The 27638-nt window shown below is 42.0% G+C and overlaps 1 protein-coding gene across 1 annotated transcript; it reads right to left on the bottom strand.

Annotated features, from left to right (window-relative positions):
• Positions 1-4706: 4706 nt before the first annotated feature.
• LOC133903205 (thiol protease SEN102-like) lies at positions 4707-8959 on the bottom strand. Its single transcript, XM_062344525.1, has 4 exons — positions 8801-8959; positions 5681-5984; positions 5023-5249; positions 4707-4931 (listed from the first exon to the last, which is right to left on the bottom strand). Exons 1-4 carry the CDS (start codon positions 8957-8959, stop codon positions 4707-4709), a joined length of 915 nt encoding a protein of 304 aa, XP_062200509.1.
• Positions 8960-27638: the final 18679 nt, after the last annotated feature.

The raw sequence follows: 27638 nt of genomic DNA, 5'->3' as shown, positions 1-27638 counted from the left end.
GTGGCCAACGGCAGGTGCATCGTGCTGGAGGGAGGAGAATGGGGGGAGAGGCGCGGGTGAGCTTGCAGGCCGATGCACGAGTGAGTGGGCCGAGCGTGTGGGAGCTGGACCACATGAGGCTATGGCGGCCTACGCGCGCGGGAGAAGCGGGAAATGAGGCCGGGCCGGCTGGCTGGGCCGTGCGAGGGAGAAGATCCGGCCCAAGGAAGAAAAGAAAAGGAAAAAGAATTTGGTTTTTGGAATTAAATTCAACTGAGAGATTTGAATTTGAATTTGACTTTGGATTTGGATTACTTCAATAAATATATTTGAATTATGATTTGAACTTGAATCTTGAGCTTCTTAAGATGATTTGAATCAAAGAATTTGAATTTGAATTGGATTTGAGCCGAAAAGAATCTAAGAGTAGATTTGAATTTGAGAGACATTCAATTGAAATCTCCATACAAAGAACCATAAAGATCTCAAACCAAAGCATATGAACCAATTTAAAGCAGAGATTGTTTCAGAAATTATCTTGGTGCTATTTGGAATACTTACCCAAATAATCTATTCGAATATATACATACGAGTATATGTACCTCAAATATATATTTCTTGGTTTTACATTGTTTTAAATAATTAGAATTTTTTTTAATTTGGAGTGGAATTTGTAATAAATTTACATGCTAAAACTCACGATGTTACAGTGACGCCACCACTCAGCTGGTGGAGGTGCACGACGCGACCAATCAGGACTAGTCAAACAACGCGACATGACCACTCGGGACTAGTCGAGGAGCACGACGTGACCACTTAGAGCTGGTCGAAGACACGATAGACCTGCTCGGTGGCTGGTCGAGGAGTGCGACCACCTACTCATAACCAATGACGGAGCGTGACCACCTGTGCGGAGCTTGTCATGGGGCTAGTCGCGGAGCTGATCGGGAAGATTGACGTGCATGACGTTGGATCAATCTACTCCAACTCTTCTACCGCTACACTACGCGTCGAGTGGTAACGATCTATGATCTCCTACTAGCTTGGTTTCCTGGGTGAATGCGGTAGAATTTTTTTTTATTTAGGCTAGTGTAGCCTACCCGTTCCCCAATAGTAGTATCAGAGCCTACATGTGTAGTTTGTGATCTGGATCGATCACATATAGATGATATGTGATAGTAATATATTAGATCTATTGTTGTTCTCGTGTTCGATTTATGGGATGGATCGGTTTTTGCACGGTTTTTGTAATTGGGATCAGATGAGGTATGAATTGATGGAACCATATGATCAAAAAGGATTAGCTCGCTTTCCCACCTGGTCGCACATGTGACTTGCCCCTACTGGCTAGAATCACCATCGGGGCTAATAGCGCGCACCGCTGCATGGTTGGAAGAACATCGGATTGAGGTTGTGTGTGTTGTCGTCGTTTTCAAGAAACATCACGCGATTATCAATATGATTGATCCAATAGAAATTGAGGCATTGTGAATAACTTAAATTTGGCTTGATATGATCCATCCAATGAGATTTTCATAGCGCTTTCATAGATACAATCTATGTATTTCTAAGAGGTTTTCAAGGTGCTGCCCTGAAACCCGTGAGGGGCCTAACCGGCTAGCGGGGACCGCCGTGCTGTTCGAGCATATGGTTTTCTAAGGATAACATGTTCACATCGTGACATTAGAATTTGATTCTATGCTTAACTTATTTTTACAGAGAATGTTGTGACTGGTATGGCCTTTATGTGTATATGATGCATGTGTGTAATTTTCATGGTCTGTGTGTTATGGTTAATTTCAGTCAAAGGCTATCATGCTATTGTATAACGGCCTGCGTGTCAACTTGTGAGGCTGTTTTTTCTCATGTAATTCATCTGGTGCTATTAAGTGTAATAGACTAGTATATGATCATGGAGACTTGAAGCATGATGACCTGAAGGACAGGAACTGTGGTTATGGAGATCACTATGTGAAGGGGCTGTACTATGTCACAGTTAATATGATTACCTGTAATGTTTATTTATATTCCTATCATGCTATTTTATTCATGTTTTCTATTAGATTAATAGTTTTACATGATAAAATAGCTTCACTCAAAAAAATTAAGAGTACTTGATGCCCTTCCAATAGTTGCAACTATATAGGTTTTGATCATTGATTGGTAGGTCTGCCAAAGTAGGGTACCATTTTTTTTCTTAACCAGATATGGTAGATATCGGACATCCACACGCATTGTGATGATTTACTTGACAAAGCTATGAAAATGGTTTTGGGCTTTGGGGCATGGAGTTGGTCATCGAAGCATTGGATGCCACCCAACAAACAAGAGTCTTATATGATATGATTAGCAAAGTGTAGCTTACTTATGTTACTAGGTTTCTAGCAGTGATGCCAAAGCTCATTAGAACTTAGTTGAATATGGATCTTGACATACTATATGCCGTTAGAGGGAAATAGTTTCAAAACATATAATGAGAGTATCTTTTATTAAATTGTTTAATGAAATATTTACATAAATATAGTGCTGAACTTTACATTTTTATTTCTGTTGTAGATCATGGCACCTACTGTAACGCTAATTCCAGTTTTAATTTGCATTCGATTCTTGAAAAATAAAAGCTTTCTGGAACAAACTTTATTGATTGGTATAGAAATCTGAGAATTATCCTCAAACAAGAGAAAAAAAGAGTATATTCTAAAGGTTCTCTATCCTGATGAACCAGCTAATAATGCATCTGGTGCTGATCAGAGGACTTACGAGAAGCACACCAATGATTCACTTGATGTTAGCTGTCTCATGCTTGCCACTATGTCCTCCGAGCTTCAGAAGCAATATGAGAACACGGATGCTCACGATATGATTGTGGAATTCTGAGGCATGTTTGAGAACCAAGCTAGGGCTGAGAGGTTCAACACCTCCAAGTCCTTGTTTGTGTGCAGGTTGACAGAAGGCAGTCCAGTCAGATGTGATCATTATGATTGGTTACATTAAGAGCCTAGAAAAACTTGATTTTCCTTTTAGCCCTGAGTTGGCTACGGATGTAATTCTCCAGTTGTTCCTTACGAGCTTCAAGCTATTCATTTTGAATTTTCATATGAATAGTATGGAAAAGAGCATGACTGAATTGCATGGGATGCTTAATATGACTACGGAAACCATTAAGAAAATCTCCAGTCATGTGATGATAGTTCAGAATGATAGCAAGAAGAGAAAGCGCAAAGCAAAGACTAAACTTTTAGATGAGATATCGAGCTCAAAGCCTAATATGAGATCGAACATCACTGCTCGGCTAGTCAAGGTGCACGACGCGACCAATCGGGACTGGTCAAAGAACGTGACGTGACCACTAGGGACTGGTCGAGGAGCACGATGCGATCACTCGGAGCTAGTTGAAGATGTGATAGATCTGCTCAGTGGCTGGTTAAGGAACTAGTCGAGGAGCGCGACCACATGCTCGTAACTAGTCGAGAAGCATGACCACCTATGCAAATCTTGTCATGAGGTTTGTCACGGAGCTCATCAGGAAGATTGACGCGCGCGACGTTGGATCGTCTACTCCAACTCTTCTTTCGCTGCACTGCGCGCCGAGTGGTAAAGATCTATGATCTCCTACTAGTATGGTTTCCTGTGTGGATACGATAGAATTTTTTTTAGGCTAACGTAACCTACCCGTTCCCCAACAGCACAGGGGCAGATTTTGATGGGGTAGATGGGATACATAGCGATGCCGCAGATGCCCTCCTTGGTGTTGATGTCGTAGATCATTTGGATGCAGGGCCAATCCTGATCTTTCGGAGACCCTGGGGCAAGACTTAAGTTGATGCCTTATATTCCATAACACACAATTTATGTTGGCCTCAAAGTTAACATTCCGTGCATCACGAGCATACAAAAAATTACATGTAGTTCTTTAAACATGTCACCTTTAGAAAATAAAAAAAAATTGTAGAGTTGAATCAACTAAAAGGAAATCTTACAAATTATCGTGACCCCATAAAGTTCCATAATTTCCTTCCATGAACCATCTATCGACTAGTTAAATCCTAATCGAGATCTTTAGCCAAAAGAAATCAAATTTAAAGTTACAATAAAGGTGTTGAGATCTAATTTCTATTACCAATGATACTTTGCAATGGTATTTAACAGTGAAGCAAAGAAGGAAAAATCAAGAAAAACATATCATTTACAAAAATCTTGTATGCGGAGTTTTCAAGCAATTTTGTTGCAAAATTGGTGGAATTAGAGGCAAGTTGGCCCTTCGTCGTGGTGGTGAAGGTCGACCCTTTTTTGTTTTTGAGGTGGGGAAAGAGCTACCTTTCGATACCATGAGAAACCAGAGGAGTGGCGGGTACATTGTTCCATGAGAAGAAGAGCTAGGCTCTGATGCGACACTTCATGATTACTTGTGGAATAAGAGAAAGGAACGCGAGTTAATATGACATAAGCCCCTATAATCCAAGTTGATGATGTGGACTAATGATGGTCTGAGTTTCCAAAATTACGAAGTTGAGCTTCCTAGACTTGCAGATGGCTCAAATACAGGCTTTTTATATACAAAACTTATAGTATATGTACATGGACTAGGGCCCTGGATTCCGAGGGGCCAGGGCGGTCGCCCCTGCTTCCCTGCCCCAGGGACGGGCCTGTCTGGATGTACGTAGCCACCCTCACCGCAGGAGTCGCCCCACGAGTTTTGACGATCCAGTAGAGCAGGCCGTCCTGCGTCACGCCGTAGCCGACCGCCACCACCGCGTGGCCCAGATACGTACCGCAGCGCCGGCGAAGACCCCCTCCTGGTACAGCGTCCGGTCGTAGCTCGCCTCGATGTGGACGGACATAGGCTGAAGGTACACCCTGTACTTGAGCGCCTTCTCCTTGTACGCCGGCATCTCCTCGGACTCATCGATCTTCACCATCGGGTCTTGCTCTGCAATTCTGCATCCATAGAGCTAGAGTTTTCATGTTGCATGGTTAGTTTATTTGGTGATGAGTAATCGTACATAAGAGTTGATTGATTAAATAGAATTCATTCAAGCGTACGTAGTCGATCCTGCACTGGTCGTCCATGGCTTCGTAGGGTGGGTAGTTGCAGTCCAAGGCAATGCCGGTCTGCATGGCGTGCTCGAACACGCAGGACTGACCGCCATATTCACAGTTGCCGGCGCCGGAGCAGTAGAGTATCTGCTGCTCGGACAGCGACAAGAGGCTCCCGGTCACGATGGCGTTGCTCTCCACGGACTCTGTGCCCGAGAAGGCCCAGCAACTCCCTGCACAATATTAATGCGTGGCAGTTGCTTTCTTAACTGATTTTTAATTAATGATGGATGGTAGTAACTACTTCCTCTATTTGTCCACACCCACCATTGCATAGGAAACCCAAAATCGATTAAAAAAGTAATAAATCAACTCACAATTAGGTGTCAACCCATGGACAAACCTACCTTAAGTTCTTTGCATCCATTGGTTTCCCCATCCAAAAGCCACACTTTAGGTCCCTTGACAATAAGAAAGCAATCATCATATGGATAAACATTATAAAATGGATACTGCTGAGACCATAGAAAAATATTACCAAACATAAAGAGTAATAAGTTCAAATGCATACTATTACTATGTGCCTATCACATTGCCTTGGGTTCTTGATAGGGGTAACGTATGGCTCCGTAGTCTCTCTAGTCGAACGAGGCTGGCATGTCACCGTCGGCGACCTTGGTGGAGGCGGCGGTGGCCATCTTGTGCTTGGTGGCATCGCAATCAATGGGTTTGGCGCCGGTGTACTTCTTCTTGAACTTGTCGAACCTGTTGAGGCCAAGCTTGTACGGCTTGTCCTTGCGCGTGTTGAACTTGTGCACATACATGGTGTTCTTCTTGAACACCTCAAACTTGGCCTTCTTCTCCTTGAGGTCCCAGGACAGTGCACACCGCGTCACTTCTCGTACAGCATCCACAGGTTCACCTCTGTGGCCAGGTCCTTCTCCGTGGAGGGGACGGGGCGGCCCTGTCTGCTTGCGCCATGGCAATGTCACCCATTGTTAGCACTGTAATAGCTAGGAGGGTGTATTCACTACTATAGAAACATCTGCATACATGGTTCAAAAACACGTGTAAGACACTTTTTTGAACTGTCTATACTAAAGTGTCCGTACAAATCGTATTTATATAGAGGGTTTTTGAGCCATCTGTATAAATAATTAGTTCAAACGATTCCAGGCTGGTACCATTTGTAGTAATCGAATACATAGATGGTTCCATACTGGAACCGTCTCTACTAATCGAATACCACATACATCCAGGGGCAATGTAGGCACACCTTTCTCATTGACATGAGTTATGATGTAGTGATCAGTGGGTATTTGGTTTTTGCCTTGGCTACCTCGCTTTCGCTTCTGCACTCCTCCTCATCTTGTTAAGGAGAAAAGGCTTGCGACAGTTCCTATTTATCTCTAGGCACCATCTTCAGAAAAGAAAAAATTCATATGCTTATTAGAAACTTATTATAATGATAGAAGATACTGTGACGAAAAAACATGCCACTTCTCCTAATGAATCTGGTTGGAAGTTTGCCAATTGGCTCAAACCATCATATTCACATGAACACTAAAGTGCCATACAATTAAATACAATTGATGTGACTCTTCGTCGTCTCCGGAGGAGAGTCTCTTGTGGCCATATTTTGGTGTCACATTATAGCTCGGTGACACAAGAAAGGCATATATTTCAACATTAAAATGCATCAAATAAGGCTGTTAGTGTGCATTTCTTCATTATTATTGTTTCACCATGTTCTCCTAGCTATTGCAGCTTGTTTTATCTACCTTCAAGGAAGCAAAGAAGAATACCAGTTTTGCGTTTATAGATCTGTGGAATCTTCAATGACACTGTGCTAGCATCTCCTAAGGTTGCAGTGGAGTCTATAATCATTATACACCTTCACTGGCTAGCCCCTCCCAAGGTCGCAGTGGAGTGAACCCTTCTTTGGTGACACTATGCTAGCACCTCCCAAGGTCACAGTGAAGTCAAGAATCACCTTGAGTGGCGTTGAGTTTCGCCACAACTGAGGATTATCAGGAGCAGTAAATTATGCCACTACGGTACACATGTAGCTGTGAAAGCCTTCAACCGTATTGGTTGGCGCCATGGTTGCTATATGGTCGTAATAGAGTTGATAAAATCTCTCGCATGAGATCTTCATTGGCTAGCCCCTCCCAAGGTCATAGTCAGTAGTTGCAGGCACCAAGTCAAGCCCGCTCATTTCCTCGCATGAGCTCAACTTGGTGAGGGGCATTTATATGATCACATTTTGACATGAGTATACATCTCATACTTATTTGTATTTTTTATATGTATTATTTCTGTTATATATATATGAGCATATATTCATATGAAAGAAAGGAAATAAAAAAAGAGAGAATAAGAAAGGGAAAACCTCAGCCGACCCTATTCCTGTTGGACCAGCCTGGCCTATTTCACCCTCCTCCCTGGCCCATGGCCGGCTTGCCTCTATTGGGTAACGGCCACAGTCGGCCCATTTCTTCTCTCCCTTTTCTCCTCTCTACACTACAGCCCAACCACCCGGCCTACACCACTGGGCCATAGCCACCCAAGGCCACCACCCCTTTCCCCTCAACCCGAGTCAGCCCAAGGAGGGGGCGCCTGTGCTTCTCCTTCTACTCCCCGAGCCACTCCCGTGCCTATCCTCCCGAGCACGTTGCCACCTTGGCGGAGCCGCCTCTCTCTCCCTCTGGCTGTGCCATGCCACCACTCGGATGGAGCCGTGCCACCCACCCTCTGCTTGACCGTGCCGCATCCTAGCTGAGTGAACCACCCCCCTCTCCTGTTCTTCTTCCCCGAGAGCACCGCCCCCAAATCAGGCCACTACCTCTCTCACTCCTGGCTCCTATGTCCATCGAAAATCGGAGCTGCCCCTACCTATCTCTATTGTGATCCTTTGCGGTTTGAATCAATCCAGAGTTTGTTGGGATATGGGGGTCGCCGGATTCTTCGTAGACTCGGGGGATGGGTTCGATCTTTATCTTGAGGAGTCTGTTGATGACCAAAATTGATATTTTGAAATAATTTAGGTATAGTTATATTTTTGGGTGCTTGATTAGCCGAATTATTAGACATCATGATTAATTAATTTGGTTTGATAGTTAAGTGATAAATTGGCCTAATTATTTACTAGTTCGTTTCATTTGGTTGTCAAATTCATTATTAGTCTTCACCAGATAATGCATAATTTAATTTGGCTCTTATATGGATCATTTGCCAAATAAAAGAAGTACTCATGCCTAATTCAGTTGATTAATTAATTTCATTAGTAATTGGCTTGCTAATTGAGTTGTTAGTGCAATTGTTGAGCTAATGATGGATTAAAGTGTTAACGTGGCCGGTTAATTAGATTACATTGATAAACATAAGAGAGAGAGAATTTGGTTTGCTATGTCAAGGTACATGCAGGCAACAAGCTAGCAGCGCATGTAGTCAACCAGCAGAGCAGAACGGGCATCAACATCTTGATCCAAGCGGCGGCTGACATGTAATGTTGGAGCACATGCAGGCCGGCGGGCGATGGCAGCTATGCGGTTCAAGACTGCACATGCAGAGGATCGGCTCGACCACAACGCTCGACCACCCGACCACGGAAGTTCGACCAGGTGCTCGACCACAACACTCGACCTCCCGACCACAGTACCCTGACCATGAACAGTACTCCAACAGTGCTCCGACTGGCACTGTGGATGCCTGAGCTCCGGTGGCGTGCTCTTGCAGTCCGTGCTCGGGTCATCGCCGTTGAAGCCTCTGCGCTCTGGCATACCGTTGTAGCCTGTGCGCTGGACGTCCTGTTGAAGACATGCATCCCGGCCGTCATGCTGTTGTTGAGCTCGGTTGTGCGCGCATACCATCTGAGGTTATTCCCCATGGCCAGTGTTTTCCCGCTGCTGTTGTGGCTCGGTCTGATCTTGCCGCCTTCCATGCCCTCTTGAGGATTTCAATCCTGTTACTTGTTACCGGATAAGCATAGCAATGCATCACTATTTGCTCTATTGATGGCCAATGATCTATCTCCCCTATTATCATCCTGAGTATTGCCTGGTGTTATCATATCTATTGCTGTTATGTTATTAATGGAGGATGGCTGGTCGCAGAGAATGAAAGCTAGATGATGGCTCGCTTATTGCCAGAGATTGCGCATGCCACTGTTTTCTCTAACTTGCAGCCGATGGACTATCCTATGGGCGATGGTGAGCATATCAGTGTAGATTCAAAACAGATTTAGAGGGCCCTTTTTCTGGTAGCCCTTTTTGAGATCACTTGATCTTAATGCTAATTGCAGAGAATATGATGCCTCTATGGCTGGAGCCTTTGTGGCCTATTGTGATCACCCTTACCTTTGTGGTATAGCGTTTGTGTGGCTGCCCGATAACGCTTAATGCATGAATATGTGCCCCTGAGGCTAGAGCCTTTGTGGCCCACTATGATCACCCTTGCCTTTGTGGTTTTCACCTTGGTGGCATGATATTTCCTTCGGTTGGCCGATGAGAACGAGTCCGAGGCCTGAGGGGGGTTAGTGAGCTAAGCATGGCGCCAGGGTCTTCGTTGCGGCCAATTTGCCATTACCGGTAGAATCTACGCGTCGTGCCGAGCTTCTAACTCACCTCAACTACTTACACTATTCTGAGGCCCGATACAAGGTCGATGATGATAGGAGATAAATAAATAGTCAAAAAAGAAATGCTAGACTGTTATCCCGTCGTTTCTGCTTTTATTTCTAATGCTATCACTTTGATCTGTTTTTGTTACATGTTACAGCCTTACAGACTCGGGGAAGACCTTGATATGGCGACCACCAGCACAGATTAATCGGAGATAGCCCGAAGATGGGCGTAATTAACCGGATATGCGTCACAAAGCCCTGGGAACCAAGATGAAGCAATCACCAGATATTATAAAGTCATATTAGCATGTGCGTTGTGGAGTAACACGTAATCAGAGAAATGTACTTTATGAATTCTACATAAATGAATAAAGTTTACAATTTCCGTTACATCCTCCTCCCATCTTTCGTATACTTTGTATAATGGTATGCCCACATATTACCATATTCAAAGTTATAATACAATTCAACGCGAGTTTCTCGAATGCGCGAAACAGCATGAATGTGTGTGTGTGTGTGGGGGGGGGGGGAGGGGGTTAGTTAATCTGTTTTTAGTTTCTTTGTTTGGAGAATGCTAACATCACAATCAAGCAATTACTTAATTGTGGTTTTTCAGTACAGCTAGATCACCCATTCTACTTTGAAAGTGTCTTCATCGCCATAGGTAATTTACTATATAATGCAAAGCTACCTAGGATCAGTGGTTTACTGCTGAACTAAGAATGCAACAGAAAGTGGCATTTAGGCATTTGTCACCAATAATTAGAAATTAAATTAGATTTTGTTCCCTAAACAGTTTAATATACTCGCATTTCTCAGAATTAACTCACAAAACCTGCATTTCTAACTCGACAAATCCATGTTATACTACTATGAAATGAACCTGTTTCCCAATTATGAATAATATTTTTCCTAAAACATATATTTGGTTCCTAATAACACTTGCGTAGGTGGTCAAAAGCATTCTAGCGAGAAAGGTCCAGCTTTTCAACCATTTTGTTATCTGGAAATTAATTTTATTTAGCCATGTTGGTAAAGATATTCAATGAAGAGTACAGATATTTTCAAACTCTATCTCCAGTGTTCATTGGTCAATAAGTTATTCCTGTTGGAATTATTGTTTGTTCAAGTGCTTAGAAAAAAAAACTTATTTCGCAGTTGTTTGCAGTCGAAGTTCAATTCATGCATGCCATTATGATGCAGTGCAAGGTCTAGAAGAATTGGGCCGCGGTTCATATACTCCATGTAAAACAGTTGGCGGTATAAGGTATCTTTATTCCTTTTTTGGATGAATGAAGTTTCTACTCATTTTATTCCTAGAGTTTTGTCAGATGAGCTTGATCAAATCAGATGATTTGGAGAGATATATGTGCACTACTACAGAAAAGATTATCAGTGTCGGCTCAAAAATATCATCAGTGACGGTTTTTCTAACAGGCACCGATTACTCACCTCAACTACTTGGTATCAATACCGGTTCATAATAAATAATCGGTATTGATAGTCTAAGTATGGATTTCACCATTGTGGACATGCAGTTTTTCAATGATCCATGTACCTGATTCAATTTCCACGATTTGGTATTATTTGTCGCCACATATCAAAATATAAACTCCTTGTTGTACCGTAAAAAGTAGTGTTTTTGAAATGTGTTTCTGCTGACTAAGTATAAGCTCTGTTGATGAATTAATACATTGCCGACGTTTGTAGTCACATACGGAGTACTTTTATTACGGTTCTTTCATAAATCCGGTTGTTCAGTTATTCTTTTATGGTCATGATGGGTCTACATATGGGTGGACCGGTCTGACGTTGGATCCGGCTGCAGAATATGAAATTATGTAGCCAGCTATAGATAAATACATACATACATATATACATATATATAAATGTATATGCATATATATATATATGTTGGGGAAAATAGATCAGTCTGAGGAAATGGTTGAAGATTGCTATCAAAGGTCTCTCCGGAGTCTTCGGTCTCCGGACCCTCAGCAGGACCCCCCCCCCCGCCAGCGCCCCCGACGTAGCCCTCATGACACCAACCGTGCACAGGGAACCTCAAGTCCACCTCGTCCAGGGAGGCGTAGTCGGAGCCACTCTGGCTCCGAAAGCCGGTTCTACGGACGACCTCGACGGTCTCCCCAAAGGGAAGGAGGCCCTGGGGAAACCACAGGCTCCGGGGCACGTGGCCCCCGATAGCGACCTCAATGTAAACCACAAGCTCCGGTACCCCCGGAGGCACACAGGTGCATCCTGCATGGATCGGGGCGCGGCCATAACACCAACGATAGGCAAACCCTCACAACCTTCCTGGAGGAATACCTCGGAAGATAAGCAGGATACCTGGCCGTACAGGGAATCGGTGAAGGATGACACAGGGGCCGGAAGCTTGGGGTAAACTCCCGGACAAATCCCTGGCCCTCCGACTCTACTCCGTCGCCACCAACTCTGCCACCGACAGTGCAATATCCCAGCGACGAGGATTAAGTTGGAGAATGATGTCGCTAGGCTCTAAAAGGATTACCTTCAGAGCCGGGCAATGGCCAAGGGCCAAGGGGGTCGAGGACCACCTCTCCCAGCTAGCCTTCGGCTTCACCTCCAACACGCCGTTGCTAGGCTTCGGACGAATTACCTCCGGAGCGACGCAACGGCTAAGGGCTGAGGGGGTCGAGGACCACCTCTTTCGGCCTAGCCATAGGCTTCGAGGCCTTCAAGCCTCGTAATAGAGGCCTTATTCTAGCAAAGGTACGCCCACTATTGCATATCGATAGTTTACCTAGTTGGTCTATCTTTCATACAGTAAGATCAAAGCATGTTGGAGGCCCTCCAACCTTACTACTAGAAGTTTTTTAAAATAGATAGCCACTAGGTAGAAATGGTAAATCTAGATTATGTCCCTGTCTAGTAGTAAATTGCATAAAGTAAATTGCATGAAAGTAAATTGCTTAATGGATGACACACAAAATTTATCCCGTGGTATCGGTGATTTGCCGATCACCCCTAATCCATGTTGACGTGAGTTCAAGTTTCAAACTGCTTCTCTATCAAGTATCCAATTCTAACAGGAGAAAGGGCTCACACCGAGCATCTTGATCATAAGCAGGAATAGAACAAGAACTACTCAATATCTCGATTCCACTAGTGTAGCACTTTGCTGCTCTGGCAAGACGTGCTTAAGCCTCTCACAATCACAGTTGTGGCTCCTTCACAATCTTCTTTGAAGGGCTCAACAACGTGACAACATCCAAGCCGCGTAGGAGGCAGCAGCCTCCAAGAGCAACAAGTTGATGAAGCTTGCTTGAAGGATCACTAGTACCTCAATGTTATGCACTAGATGCTCTCACACTCTCAAAGATGCTATCACTAAGCCAAGAGAGGGAGAGGAGGAAGGCAAGACCTCAAAAGGGTTGTAACGAAATGCTAGCTAGGGTTCCTTGAACCAGCCAAGCTCTTATTTATAGCCAACACTCAAGAATATGGTCGTTGTTGTTGAAAAGACAGCTCTGCGACTCTGGCGGTCTGACCACAAGTTACCTGGCGGTCGAACTGCTGCCTTTACAATGGCTATAGAAAGTGTCATGATGACCCTGACACATGGCCGGTGGTCAGAACGTGACCCCTCACGGTCAGACCGCGAGCAGGGAATAGAGTACCAAAACTCTCTATTCCCAGGGCGGTCAGATAGGCCATGCTGGCAGTCAGACCACTAGCCAGACCAGAGGGTCTAAATCCCTATGTTCGTTTGGCAATCAGAACGGCATCGAGGAGGTTTTATACAGCAGTCAGACCGGCTTCTCCAGCAATCAGACCGCCAGAACTCATAAACATCCCAAAGATGAGAATTTCTTTGGTTTCTCTCAAACTAAATTTTCCACTCTATATGAAATGAAAGTTTAAGCAATTGTGGCACTATAGATACCTCAAGCAGATGTACATCAACCCCTCTTTATAGTGCGGCACTTATCCTATCAATCTGGTCAATTTCTCTTCTCTAATCTCCTTTGGACCGGCAAAAGAAAATGCCCTACAATTATACCTTTGCCTTGAGCTAGCCATTCTTCATGTTTTTCACTCATCCATTTTCTAGCTCCGCAACATATTTTTGACTAACCTTTTCATAACTTATTCAAACATGTTAGTCCATAAATGACATATTGTCATTAATTACCAAAACACGAATAAGGGGCCTAGATGCTTCAATCTCTCTCTTTTTGGTAATTCATGACAATAACACTAAGAAGTAATGTGATTTATGTTTTGAGCCCACTTTTAGCTATTAGCAAAAAGAAGACTCGAAGGTAAGTTTCTAGCAAGAATGAAATTAAATAGAGATAATTTGCTATAAAAACTCATGTTCAGGTAAGCTCCTCCTACACATGTGCCCATAGATTAAAGAGAAGATAAATGGCACAAGTTATAGATTAAAAAAAGAATTTTGATGGAGTTTACCTTGTATGTATGGATCCGAGGAAAGAGATATGATCAATATAATCAATAAGATCACCAAAATCCAATATATCACTTAAAAACATTTTCCTCGAGACATCCAACAAAGTTAGAAAATATATATAAGCAAATAAACATAGTTCATCATATAGTTCTCAACCAAAATATGTAAAGATGCAAACATAGTTCATTACAATGCTTAAAGAAACAAGGATGCACTGTAAGATAGCTTTTTCGCTTCTTCCAGTTCTCCCCCTTTGGCATCAAATACCAAAAGGCCTAGTCATCCTGAGGAGGAGGAAGAGGAGGATAGATGCTATAGAAATGATCGAAGAAGGTAGAGAACTAATCATCAAGCCGTTGCTGTCCAAGAGAGAGGTTGTGAAACATTGCATTCAATTCTTGGTTCTGAGTATTGAGAGCGGCCATGTCCTCACGAGCCAGGGAGATGGATAGATGAGTAGATTGGAGTTCTGACATCATAGGCTGATAAAACTTTTGCTAAAAACTAGCCTGGAAAGAATCCAAACTCTGCTGAAAGCCATGTAGGGATCAAAGAAACCAGCTGGAGGTGCCCACTGAGGAGGAACTAGCTTTGGAGCTAGTTGAGCCTGAGGAGGAACATAATGCTGGGGTTCCTCATCCTGACCTTCGTGAGTTGCAGGGATATCTTGATCTCCCTGACCTCTATTCAGAATGTGAGGATTAACTTTGAACGGCTTGTATCCTATATGTTTAATATCACAAGATGCATACCAAAAGTTTGTCTTCATGAAAACAAGAGACATTATAATAGAGCAAAATAAAGGTTTGGAGTTACGCTCACTGTGATATCATCTATGGCCTTCAGAATGTACTTAATCACATTGATTTTTCTCCTGTTCATGATATGATTAATAATATTCCAGTAGTGATCCCGAATAGTATCACTGTTTCCACTTTTTGGAGCAAAAGTGGCTCTCACAATCTTATTGATTGTAGCGGGCAATACCTTCAATCCAGTCACTGTCCCAATTATGACTCTAGGAACAGCCCCCTGTGGCTCATAGAAGGCACTCCACACATTTTTAGTCAAACATGCTTCATCATTTATATCAATGGTGCCATAAACAATATCCTAAGGGGTTCTTATGGCATTTGCAAAATCCCTAAATGACGCTTCAAATTTTCTTGTTACTATCATCCACTCAATTTTCTGAGATTTATCAGAAATCTCAACTGTTGCATAGAACTGCCTGATGACAGTGGCATTCCAATTACATTTGAAACTCACTAACTCATATAAACCTAGCTCATGAAATATATTAGCTAAACCATCCATGATAGGCTGACTTCTCACATAGACCCAATCATCCATTTTTATTCAAAAACTTTCTTATTTAGAAGATGACCATAGAAGGCACCTTGTTAGACCATGGTGTAAAAAAGTGGTTGAGATGCATCATTATCTAGAGCATATTGATACATGTACACAATTGAATTTCAGGATTTTCTATGTCCAACATACGCTTGATGATTAATCTCAAAGTCCTCATCACTTGCATCTTCGATATCTTGATCAATATTACCGGCAAAATATGACGTTTCCTCACCAATGTCCTAAGATGGCATCCACTCGGAGTCCTGAAGATTATCCTATGAATCAGATTCCACTAATCTTCTCTTACTCTTGTCCTGACCAGCCACAAGCTTTTTCAATCTGTTCCCAAGGCCACTTCCACTTCCACTGATCATATAAGATGTCACAAGGAATTAGATAAAGGAATTGAATTGATACAAGATGAAACGGTGAAGAAATCAGCTTCTGTTTCTGCTGGCGGTCAGACTGACACAGGCTGCGGTCTAACCGCAAGCACACATACAAATCTATTTTGATGGATTTCAAAGAAATTTGAAGTTTTAACCAATCAAACTTTGAGCATAGTCTAATTTAGACCATAGCAAGCCATTACTTCCAACTTTATCTCAAATCCAGGTCTCATAAGATGAATCCTATCTTTCAAACCCTAGGCATGACAAAACCTTAAAATCCAAGGTAAAAAGAGAGCAAATTGAGGAAATACCGAGAAGACATGGTGAAGGTGTTCGTGGTTGGACCGGGGATGGTCATGGTTCGACTGGGAACGAAGGATTTTGGGCTCCCTTGAGTTTTCACCGAGGGAACGAGTTCGTGAGAGAAGAAAAGAAGATGTATTCGGTTGAGAGAGATAGGGACCGGGGGAGAAAGAAAAAGATCGATGTGGACTTAACAGTTGGTGGAGGTCAGACCGAGACTCAGACCGGTCAGGCCGCAGGAGTCCAGAGGCTCAAAAAGTTTATGTATAGATCTTGCGGTCAGACCGAGCCTTGGTGCGGTCAGACCGCGAGAGTGAAGAAAGGAAATTTCTCTCTGTATGGATATGGCGGTCAGACTGTGCTGCCTTGCGGTCAGACCGCAAGAACAACATAGCTCTAGAAATTTCAGATGAGATATTGATTTGAGATGAGATATTGATAACCATATGATCTTTAGAGATATGAAATGTGATAGATCCATATGCAATTGGACATAAACATAATCATAGAAATATAAGCTTGAATTAAACAAAATGTAACATATTTACATATTAAAAAGAAATAAATACAAGCAATATGAACATATGAATGAAAGTATGATTTCTAGAACATATATGTACTCTAAACATCATGTGACCATTAGTTCAAGCAACATTTGAGAAGTCGATAACATTAAGCTCATTTCTTAACTTGCAAAAACGACTCTCATCTAAAGGTTTTGTGAAAATATCGGTCCGCACACTATCTACTAGGATATCACCTTTGCTTACATGATCTCTAAGAAAATGATGGCGAATATCAATATGCTTGGTTCTAGAGTGTTGGACCGGATTTGTGGCTATTTTCATGGAACTTTCAATGTCACACAAAAGAGGCACTATTTTGAACTCAACTTCATAATCTAACAAAGTTTGCCTCATCCAAAGCAATTGAACACAACAACTACCCGCGGAAACATATTCCGCTTCGTCGGTAGAAAGTGCGACGGAGTTTTGTTTCTTAGATGACCATGAAACAAGCGATCTTCCTAAAAATTGGCAACTTCCGGAGGTTTCTTTTTCTATCTACTTTACAACCCGCATAATCGGAATCCGAATATCCGATTAGCTCAAACTTAGCACCTTTTGGATACGATAGCCCTATGCTAGGAGAGTATTTCAAATATCTCAAAATGCACTTAACAGCCATCAAATGACATTCTTTAGGTGATGCTTGAAACCTTGCATACATGCACACACTAAACATAATATCAGGCCTAGATGCGGTAAGTTAAAGCAAACTACCTATCATTGATCTATAAAGCTTTAAATCTACCGGTTTACCTCCCTCACTAAGATCAAGATGACCATTTGCTGTCATGGGAGTCTTGATAGGATTTGCATCTTCTATGCCAAACTTTTTCAATAAATTCTTCAAATATTTTGATTGGCTAATGAAAGTCCCATCTTTGAGTTGCTTGATTTGAAGTCCGAGAAAGAAACTCAATTCTCCAATCATAGACATTTTGAATTCCTTAGACAACATTTCTCCAAATTCCTCACAAAAATCTTTGTTAGTAGATTCAAAATGATATCATCAACATAAATTTAACATACACAGAAATCATTTGCAATAGATTTAGTGAACAAAGTAGTATCAACTTTCCTAGTTTTAAAACCTTTTGAAACAAGAAAATCTCGAAGTCTCTCATACCACGCACGTGGAACTTGTTTAAGGCCATAGAGAGCTTTAGAGAGTTTATACACATGATTAGGCCTTTTAGGATCCTCAAAATTAGGATGTTGTTCAATAAAGACAAGTTCACTAATTTTATCATTCAAAAATACACTTTTAACATCCATTTGATATAATTTGATCTTATGAGATGAAGCAAAAGCACGTAGGATTCTAATAGCCTCAAATTCAGCTATAGGAGCAGAAGTTTCACCGAAAACCAAACATTCGACTTGAGTATATCCTTGTGCAACCAATCTTACTTTGTTTCTCACAACAATTCCTTCTTCATCTTGCTTATTTCAAAAAATCCACTTTGTGCCAATCACATTACGATCTCTTGGTCTTTCTACCAATTCTCATACATCATTCGGGTGAAGTTGTTTAACTCTTCATGCATTGCATTCACCCAATCCAGATCATTTAGAGCTTCTGTAAGGTCACCAATAAATTGATCAATGGGATGATCCTTGGCATTGGTATGGTGAACTTTTGGATGAGCTACCGGCACTTGTGATGGAGTTGATGAAGTGGTAGCTTGTTGTAGTTGATCATCCATATCTTCCACATTATGAGCTTGAACTTGATCATTTGTAATGGAAGAAGATGGAATAGCCCTAATTGAGGTAGATGGATCATCCTCTTGTTCATCTTCCTCTTTTGGCTTGATATCACATATTGACATATTCTTAATAGCACTCCTCAAACCTTCATTACCTACATCATCCAAATTTTCTTGCTCTTCTTGAGAGCCATTAGTTTCATCAAATTCAACATCATGTGTCTCTTCTACCAAACCGGAATTTTGGATGTAGACACGATAAGCTTTACTATTAGAAGAATAACCAAGTAAGAAACCTTCATCACATTTTCTTTAAAATTTTGATAAACAAGTACCTTTCTTTAGAATATAGCATTTGCATCCGAATACCCAAAAATATGAGATGTTTGGTTTTCATCCAATAAGTTCATATGGAGTCTTTTTCAATAATCGGTGATAATACAATCCATTTCATGAATGGCAAGCGGTGTTGATAGCTTTGGCCCAAAAATTATCCAAAACATCATATTCCGAAAGCATTGATCTTGCCATATCAATAAGAGTCTGATTCTTCCTTTCAACTACTCTATTTTGCTCCGGAGTGTATTTGGCTGAGAATTCATGTTTAATACCCTTTTCTTCACAAAAATCCTCAACCTTCGTGTTCTTGAATTCGGAGTCATTGTCTTCTCACTTTCTTGACCTTGAACTCAAATTCATTTTCGGCCCTTTTAGCAAAGCTTTTGAAGGTGTCCAATACAATAGTCTTATCATGTAAAAAGAATACCTAAGTAAATCTAAAAAAATCATCAATAATGACAAGATAATAGATATTACCTCCAATACTTATATATGTAGTAGGACCAAATAAATCCATATGTAATAATTCCAAAGGTCTTGAGGTTGACATTGAGCTTTTGTATGGATGTGAATTTCCCACTTGCTTTTCGGCTTGACAAGCACTATATAGCTTGTTCTTCTCAAATTTCACATCTTTCAACCCTACAACTAGATCATGCGTTAACAAATGATTTAGTTGATTCATACCAACATGATCAAGCCTTTTATGCCAAAGCCAACTAGATAAAGATTACCATATCTAAAACATTTGCAAACTACACTATTATCCTTCATGCTAGATATTATCATATCATTTGGAGAAAAAGTGCATGAAAGATTAATATCACATAATTGAGCAACAGATAACAAATTGAAATTTAGAGATTCAACTAGTAAAACATTTGAGATAGCAATTTTACCTAACCCATTTACCTTTCCTTTGCTATTGTCTCCAAATGTGATTTTGTCATATTCCGATCTATCATTGCTCATAGAAGTGGACATCTTTTGATTTCCGGTCATGTGTTGAGTGCATCCACTATCTAGCACCTAATGTCTCCCACCGGACTTGTAGTTTATCTACAAAACAAAGTTAAGCTCTTTTAGGTACCCAAACTTGTTTGGGTCCTTGAATGTTAGTCACCAAGGTTTTAGGCACCCAATTGGCATTCTTTTTAGCACCAATTATAGGAGTGCCAACAAATCTAGCTTTAATACTACCATTAGAGCATCTCTTAAGAACATAGAATGAATCAAAAGATACATATGAATTATCTTTGACATTTTGTAATCCTTCTCAACATGCCTGGTTTTCTTGCACTTCATGCAATAACCGCTACCTTTCACAAAAATAGTTTTGTGATGAATCAATGCCTTCTTACCCTTTTTGGGAACATACCCAAGGCATTCGTTCTCGATGGAGAACCTTTGACTATCCAAAACTTGTCTAATTTTGGACTCTCCAACATAACATCTTGCAAGATCATTTGTTAGTTTTTCAACCTTTTCTTTCAACATGATATTTTCATTAATAATCAAAACATCATCGCAAGATATGACTCTAGGCAAAGTAAACACATCATCATGCAAGCTATATGAACTCATATTAGGTAAAGTAGATGCATCATCAAGAATATTGCAAGATATGCTCATATCTACTTTTGTTTTGTTGGTTTCACGAGCATTAAGAGAGTCATGAGCTTCCTTAAGCATCTCATGAGTTTCTTTTAGACCCTCATGAGCCGTCTTTAGCTCCTCATAGGAATCTTGAAGAGAAGTGTGTCTTTTCTTCAATTCCTTAAACTTTGCTCTTTCCTTGGTCATGAAGTTATCAAAATCATTTATTAGCTCAACTAGATCATCATATGAATATTCATCTTCATCATTTAATACCTTAGAATTACCCTTTGCCATAATACAATGAGGAGTGAAGAAGAGTGAAGGTGCTTCCTTGATAGCTACACCGGCAAGACCCTTTTGAGATGGCTTCTCATCATTAGAGTCGGAGCTTGAGCTTGCATCCGAATCCCACTCAACATAGCATGCTTGACCATCTTTCTTCTTCTTGTAGTATTTCTTGAATACCTTCTTGCTATCACTGTCCTTCTTCTTCTTGGAATATTTTTCTTCTTTGTTCTTGCAATTTGTGACAATGTGTCCCTTCTCACCACATTCAAAGCATCTTCTTTCTTCAAAGGGATTCCTTTGGAAGATTGTCCCCTCTTGCTATATTCACCTTGATATCTCTTCTTCTTCATGAATTTCTTGAATCTTCTAACAAAGAGAGCCATTTCCTCATCTTCTTCATCTTCATCATTACTCTCTTCATGATCATTTTTTTCTCTTGATGATTGAGCCTTGAATGCAACATTCTTTTTCTTGGCATCGGTAGCATCATCATGAAGATCTTCTTGCGATTTCTTGAAAATGTCATGAGCGAGAATTTTACTCAAGATTTGCATTAGAGTTGTATCCTTCAAATTTGACCTCACAAGTAAAGTCATAATCGTGTCATATTTGTTAGGCTCTAAGAAATTTATGAGAAAAATCAACATCGAAAACATCCATACCAAGCCCCTTGAGCTCATTTATTATGTTGTTTAAATAGTAGAACATTTGTTCAATGCTTTCGTTTTGCAACATAGTAAATTTCTCAAGTTGCCCTTCATAACAAAACATTTTGCATCCTTGACCATGGTTGTGCCCTCATGAATCTTTTTGAGCCTTTCCCAAATTTCATGAGCGGTCTCAAGTTTGCAAATGCGATTAAACTCATTAAGATCTAAAGAGTCATAAAGAACATTCATAGCTTAAGCATTTGCGAGAGTATTCTCCCTATCTACAACGGTAAGATTAGTAGGATCAATAATTGCATAATCCTTATCTACTATATCCTATAACTTACCACCCATAGCCTTAAGATAAATGGTCATTCTAGCCTTCCAATAGACGTAGTTTGACCCCTCAAAGAATGGAGGCTTCCCCACATTGACATAAGCATCACTAGCCATAATCCTACTCCGGGATGGTTAAATCCATAATAAAAAGGAGTCCTAGGCTCTGATACCACTTGTAGGATCTAGGATACCGACTAGAGGGGGGTGAATAGGCAGTTTTTAAACTAATTGCTAAGCGATCAACGGAACTTGCGAAAAAAAACTAAAGATCACTAGAGCAATATGAAAGAAACTAAGAGCTATGTCAAGGTTTGCAATCCTAGGGTGACATGCAACAATTTATGTTCTAGGAAGATAAATTGCATAAAGTAAATTGCATGAAAGTAAATTGCTTAACGGATGACAAACGAAATTTATCCCGTGGTATCAGTGATTTGCCGATCACCCTTAATCTACATTGAGGTGAGTTCAAGTTTTAAATCACTTCTCTATCAAGTATACAATTCTCACATGAGAAAGGGCTCACACCGAGCAACTTGATCTTAATCCGGAATAGAACAAGAACTACTCAATACCTCGATTCCACTAGTGTAGCACTTTGCCGCTCCGGCAAGGTGTGCTCAAGCCTCTCACAATCACAACCGTGGCTCCTTCACAATCTTCTTTGAAGGGCTCAACAACACGACAACCTCCAAGCCGTCTAGGAGGCGGTAGCCTCCAAGAGTAACAAGTTGATGAAGCTTTCTTGAAGGATCACTAGTGCTTCAATGCTCAAACTTTTGAAAATTATGTACTAGATGCTCTCACACTCTCAAAGATGCTATCACTAAGCCTAGAGAGGGAGAGGAGGAAGGCAAGAGCTCAAAAGGGTTGTAATGTAGTGCTAGCCAGGGTTACTTGAACCAGCCAAGCTCTTATTTATAGCCCACACTCAAGAATGTGGCTGTTGCTATTGAAAAGATAGCTCTGCGACTCTGGCGGTCTGACTGCAGGTCACCTGACGGTCGGACCACCGCCTTTACAATGGCTATAAAAAGTGTCATGATGACCCTAACACACGGTCGGTGGTTAGACCGCGACCCCTCACGGTCAGACCGCGAGCAGGGAATAGAGTGCCAAAACTCTCTGTTCCCAGGGCAGTTAGACCGCTAGCCAGACCAGAGGGTCCAAATCTCTCTATTCGTTTGGCGGTCAGACCAGCACAACCTTCAGTCAGACCGGGACTAGGTTCTACTTAGCATTGAGGTGGTTTTATACAGCGGTCAGACTGGATTCTCCGGTGGTTAGACCACCAGAACTCAGAAACATCCCAAAGATGAGAATTTCCTTGGTTTCTCTCAAACTAAATTTTTCACTCTATATGAAATGCAAGTTTGAGCAATTGTGGCACTATAGATACCTCAAGTAGACGCACATCAACCCCTCTTTATAGTACGGTACTTATTCTATTAATCCGGTCAATTTCTCTTCTCTAATCTCCTTTTGACTGGCAAAAGAAAATGCCCTACAATTATACCTTTGGCTTGAGCTAGCCATTCTTCATGTTTTTCACTCATGCATTTTCTAGCTCCGCAACATCTTTGTGACTAACATTTTCATAAATTATTCAAACATGTTAGTCCACAAAAGACATATTGTCATTAATTACCAAAACACGAATTAGGGGCCTAGATTCTTCAGATAAGCCGCTATTCAGGTATCTATACCTACGTGTGCACTTGAGGTTACAAAAAGTTTCTCAGCGATGGGTAGTATGACTTTTACATTGTTTTTCTGTCTTCGACTGTCTATTTGCGAACACTTCCCAAATAACCAATCAGAGGCTTAATGAGTACTCAGTACTAAAAGCTAAAACTAAAATACCGTGCATGTTTCAAAGTGGGTTCTAACAAAAAGGGATGATGTTTTAAAGCCACAACTATGGGATCGTGAAGTTCCTTATCAAGACCTCGAGTGCCTGAAAGCTATGATACTTTTAACTCAAGTAGAACCTAAGACTATCCATAATGTACATCCCAACAAGTGGCTACTAGCTTCCTAAAGTAATCAGAAGAAAACACCTTTGAGGCTAAACACGATAGGTTGTAACATGCTTTCTGTATCCTGCACTCATGGAGTCCCATATTCATAAACATGCAATTCAGTTGAAAGTAGAGATTTCATTAACTATATTTTGAGTTCTTTTTTGCAGATAACTGATATGTTAGGGAAACTATACATCCAAAAGAAGGTTCAAAAGAGTCTGTAAGTCCTAGCACTACGTCGTGCATGGAGAGGAAGAAAGAGAAGATCCTAGAAGAAGAGCCTACACCTAAGGTTCCTTCCCAGAAGGGGCTGATGTAGTAGTTGGCTGCTTTGGTGCCATTGCCATTGTTGTTGTCGTCATCACTTAGGGATGATGATGAAGTGGAATCCTTGGCCTCCTCCTCCTCGGTAGGGCCTCCTGTTGTATCTCCTCTTCTAGAAGATCCCAATCTACCTCTTCTTGGCTTGGAGACGAGGGCACAACGAATAGAGCCTTACTGCATTGCTCATCCTCAGTGATGACGGGACCGATGGTTGCTCTCTCCTTCATCTCTTCATCATTAGAGGATATATCGATGACCTCAATAACGAAGTTGGACTCAGCTAGTGAGGGAGGTGGCGCGGGAGGGGGAGACTGTGGTGACAAAGGCAGAGGTCCTGATGAGGATCTTGGAGCCCAAACCCTAACCTCACGGGAGCTCAACGATGTTGAGGACTCCATGGCTAGGTTCAGGGAATAAAGCAGATGATTTGGAGTTGCATGTGCTTGCCACCTTGGGGTTATAAAGGCCTTGAGTACATGAGGTGTTTGTGACCCTTCCCCTTTAGGCGTCGTACGACGAGTTCAGCCGCATAATTGTTTGCGATAAACCAAGAGCCTACCAGAAGTCAAATCACGTCTACTTAGTGAGCTTGTACAGATAACGGCTCTTTGACTAGTTCGGTAATGTTCCGACTACAACACCAAGATGCGATCTTGTACACCAACATTTCGTTGTATTTAATATTAAGAATATCTTTCGACGCACACGGGAGTAGTGGTACAGTACCACAGAGAGAACAATGCATTACTCCACTGGACATGCACAACCATCATGATCCTTTTCTAGGGAAAGATTCTTTTAATCGTTACACAAAATCTCCATTGTGATGGCTTAAATTTCAAACCCAGTGAGTGATGAGTCTTTTCTCCCCATCCTTTCAAAAACTTGGGCTGATATTTCTTGGACAAACATGGAATTGCTACTCGGATGGAATACTTACTTGGGGTTTCACCCAAGCACTCGGAGGTATTCGAAATCCCGACTAGATGACCTGAGAAGTCCCAGATCCCAATAAGATGTACCGTTCTATCTAGGGACCTGAGTTACAACTCAAAGATGCAGTCAGTCGTTTATCATTGTTGACTAAGTTTTTGATCCGTCGAAGCATTATTTCACGTACAGATGGAGGGTTTGATGATGGGTAGTATAAAACTACCATATATCAGTATCATATACTATCCATATCTCCTAGGGTTTCCTATATTCTCGGGGCACATCCTTGCCTGTGAAGGGAATCCCTAGACGCATCGATGCTGCCCCAAAGTACTGTGATATCTCATAAATAGGAAAGTTTATCTTTAAGGATGACAATAAAGGAGTTCAGAGATCACACGATGACCCCTATATATATACAGAGCTGGGGGACCCTGTGGAGGACAGATCCATTCAAGCCATTCAAGCCCATAGAAGCTTTATGTTATCGATCCTTCTATACTTCTGATCTACATCATTAATTTTCCAAGACTACACGCAAGGAGCCCCTTGCCTAGGTTATAATCTATGTAGGATAGCCAAGACCCCCCTTGTAAACAGTCTCGAAGATCAATACAAGATAAGCAGTATGTATGGCCATTATCCTTAGGGAGGCCTAAACCTGTATAAATCTCAGTATGTGACGTGTGATTCAACTACAAGAAGTATCCCTACTTCTTTCACAAATTTGTAAGATCGACAGTTCACAAATCATCGACACACTGTTATTCCCCCACATTGTAACTCTCATGATATAGTAAAGATCATCAATTTGCACCAGTGTTTTTTTCCCGCCATGGTTTTCCACATAAAAATCATGTATCGTGTTCGATCTACTTTGACATTATTCAATCATGATTTGTTCCATACGCTTAATATTAATTATTGATACTTTTGCATTATTTGATAACAAGTGTTGTTCCATATGCTTAATATTAGTTCTTAGATACTTTTAATCAATGTGTCAAGGGTATTCCCTGACAGTGATTCCGGGTTATGTCGGACGGTGGGTGCATGAACGGCGTTTTAGGGAGTGAATGTATCTATGCATGTAGACGAAGGATTCAGGGACACGGGGGGTTATACAGGTTCGGGTCTCCCAGAGGATAACAACCCTACGTCCTATTTTTTGTGTTATAGTAGATCTCATTTGGTTATAGCAGTGTTCTAGTAGATTGCCAGAATTGATCTATCTTGGTTTCAACGAGGTCCTCATCCCTTTATATAGTAGGGAGAGGGAGAACTAATATGCGGGCTCTATACAGATGGCCTCTGCTCATTCTAATATCTAACTCAGATTACCATTACGGAGTACCGGGCATGCAACTTGCTATGACAGCTCTGTATGCCGTGCTATCGCGCGCTGTCTTTGTCTAGGCCATAGAACCTTATCCTGCTGCATTTAATGCGATAGGACAGAATGATGCACTTCTACACCATCCCTGTCTACTTGCCTCTACACACCGTCCTCATCCACTTGCCTCTGCGCTCCGTTCTCGTCCACTTGCCTCTGCGCACCGCGCCCATCCACTTGCCTCTGCGCCGTCTCCGTTCACTTGCCTCTCTGCGTCCTCTCTGTCCACTTGCCCTACCAAATGGCTGACAACATCCCATCTGTTGTGTGGCGCTGTGCCAGCCTGTAGAGTCTCACACTGTAGCCTTTAATGCTACAGGATGGGACACGCCCCCCTGCACCGCCCATGACCTTATCCGTCGGGGCCGGTGCCTAGTGAAGAGAACTGCTCAGGCAAGTGTCCAATTTGGTCCCGTGACTAGGGGGCTGGTTGTGGGTTTGTGTGGTGATGCAACGAGATTGGTCGCTGGAGGCTTTGCACTCGTCGGGGTAGCTCATCGACCGATTAGATTTTTAGGAGATGTTCCTCTGGCTGTTTGCACCCTACGTGGGGCCTGTTTAGCTGGGGTACCCCTTTACTTGATACACCGACAGTAGCCCCCAAGCTCCCTCGTGATTGCGGTTCGGCCTGATACCTGGGTCCTAGGGCAAACATAGTTCGCCCTAGGAGTGGTTATTGACATCGTCCGTCCTGAAAGTTTCAATCTTTGAGCTCTACATTACGGGGGGAGGTTTCAAATGCTCTGGGGAGAGAAGAAAGGGGGAGGCATATTTATCACCGTTTGGACCTGAAGGACTCTTGGCTTTTTCTGCTTGCCCCCTCGGGTTTCGAGCGGTTTGAATGCTGTGCTGGTTGGGATGCCTTGTAGTCTTTTTAAAGGGGAGGTGTTTGAGGGTCCTTCGTGTCCTTCTTCTACATTCTTTCCTTCTTTTGAGTACTTTTGCACCTAGAGTCCAGTTTCTTCGTCCTGTCTCACGCTCGGCTCCTTAGAGTAGATGGACCCGGAGGTCATGGTGCGTTACTCTCCCTTCTTACCGAAGAGGTTGACAATTTTGGATGAACCGATGAAGGGGATTTTACTTCCCTCCCAGGATCTGCCTACCGTGGGGCTTCCGGACGAATCTTCTGTCACGGTCATGATCACAAGATCGGAGCTGATACCTGCTTGAACGACGCTCGTGACTGACAAGCTTACGCTATTCTTCAGAAAGTCGTCCTCTGTAGGGCCGTCCCACTCTCCTGCCTGGGCGGACCCCCTGGCCAATGCCATCGATATTTCCAATGACGAGGAGGGGATTGATTGGAACCTTCTAGAGAAGGAGATCG

The sequence above is a fragment of the Phragmites australis genome, chromosome 21, assembly GCF_958298935.1.
Source record: "Phragmites australis chromosome 21, lpPhrAust1.1, whole genome shotgun sequence".
In the NCBI taxonomy this organism is placed as follows: Eukaryota; Viridiplantae; Streptophyta; class Magnoliopsida; order Poales; family Poaceae; genus Phragmites; species Phragmites australis.
This window is presented reverse-complemented; position numbering and strand designations above follow the sequence as displayed.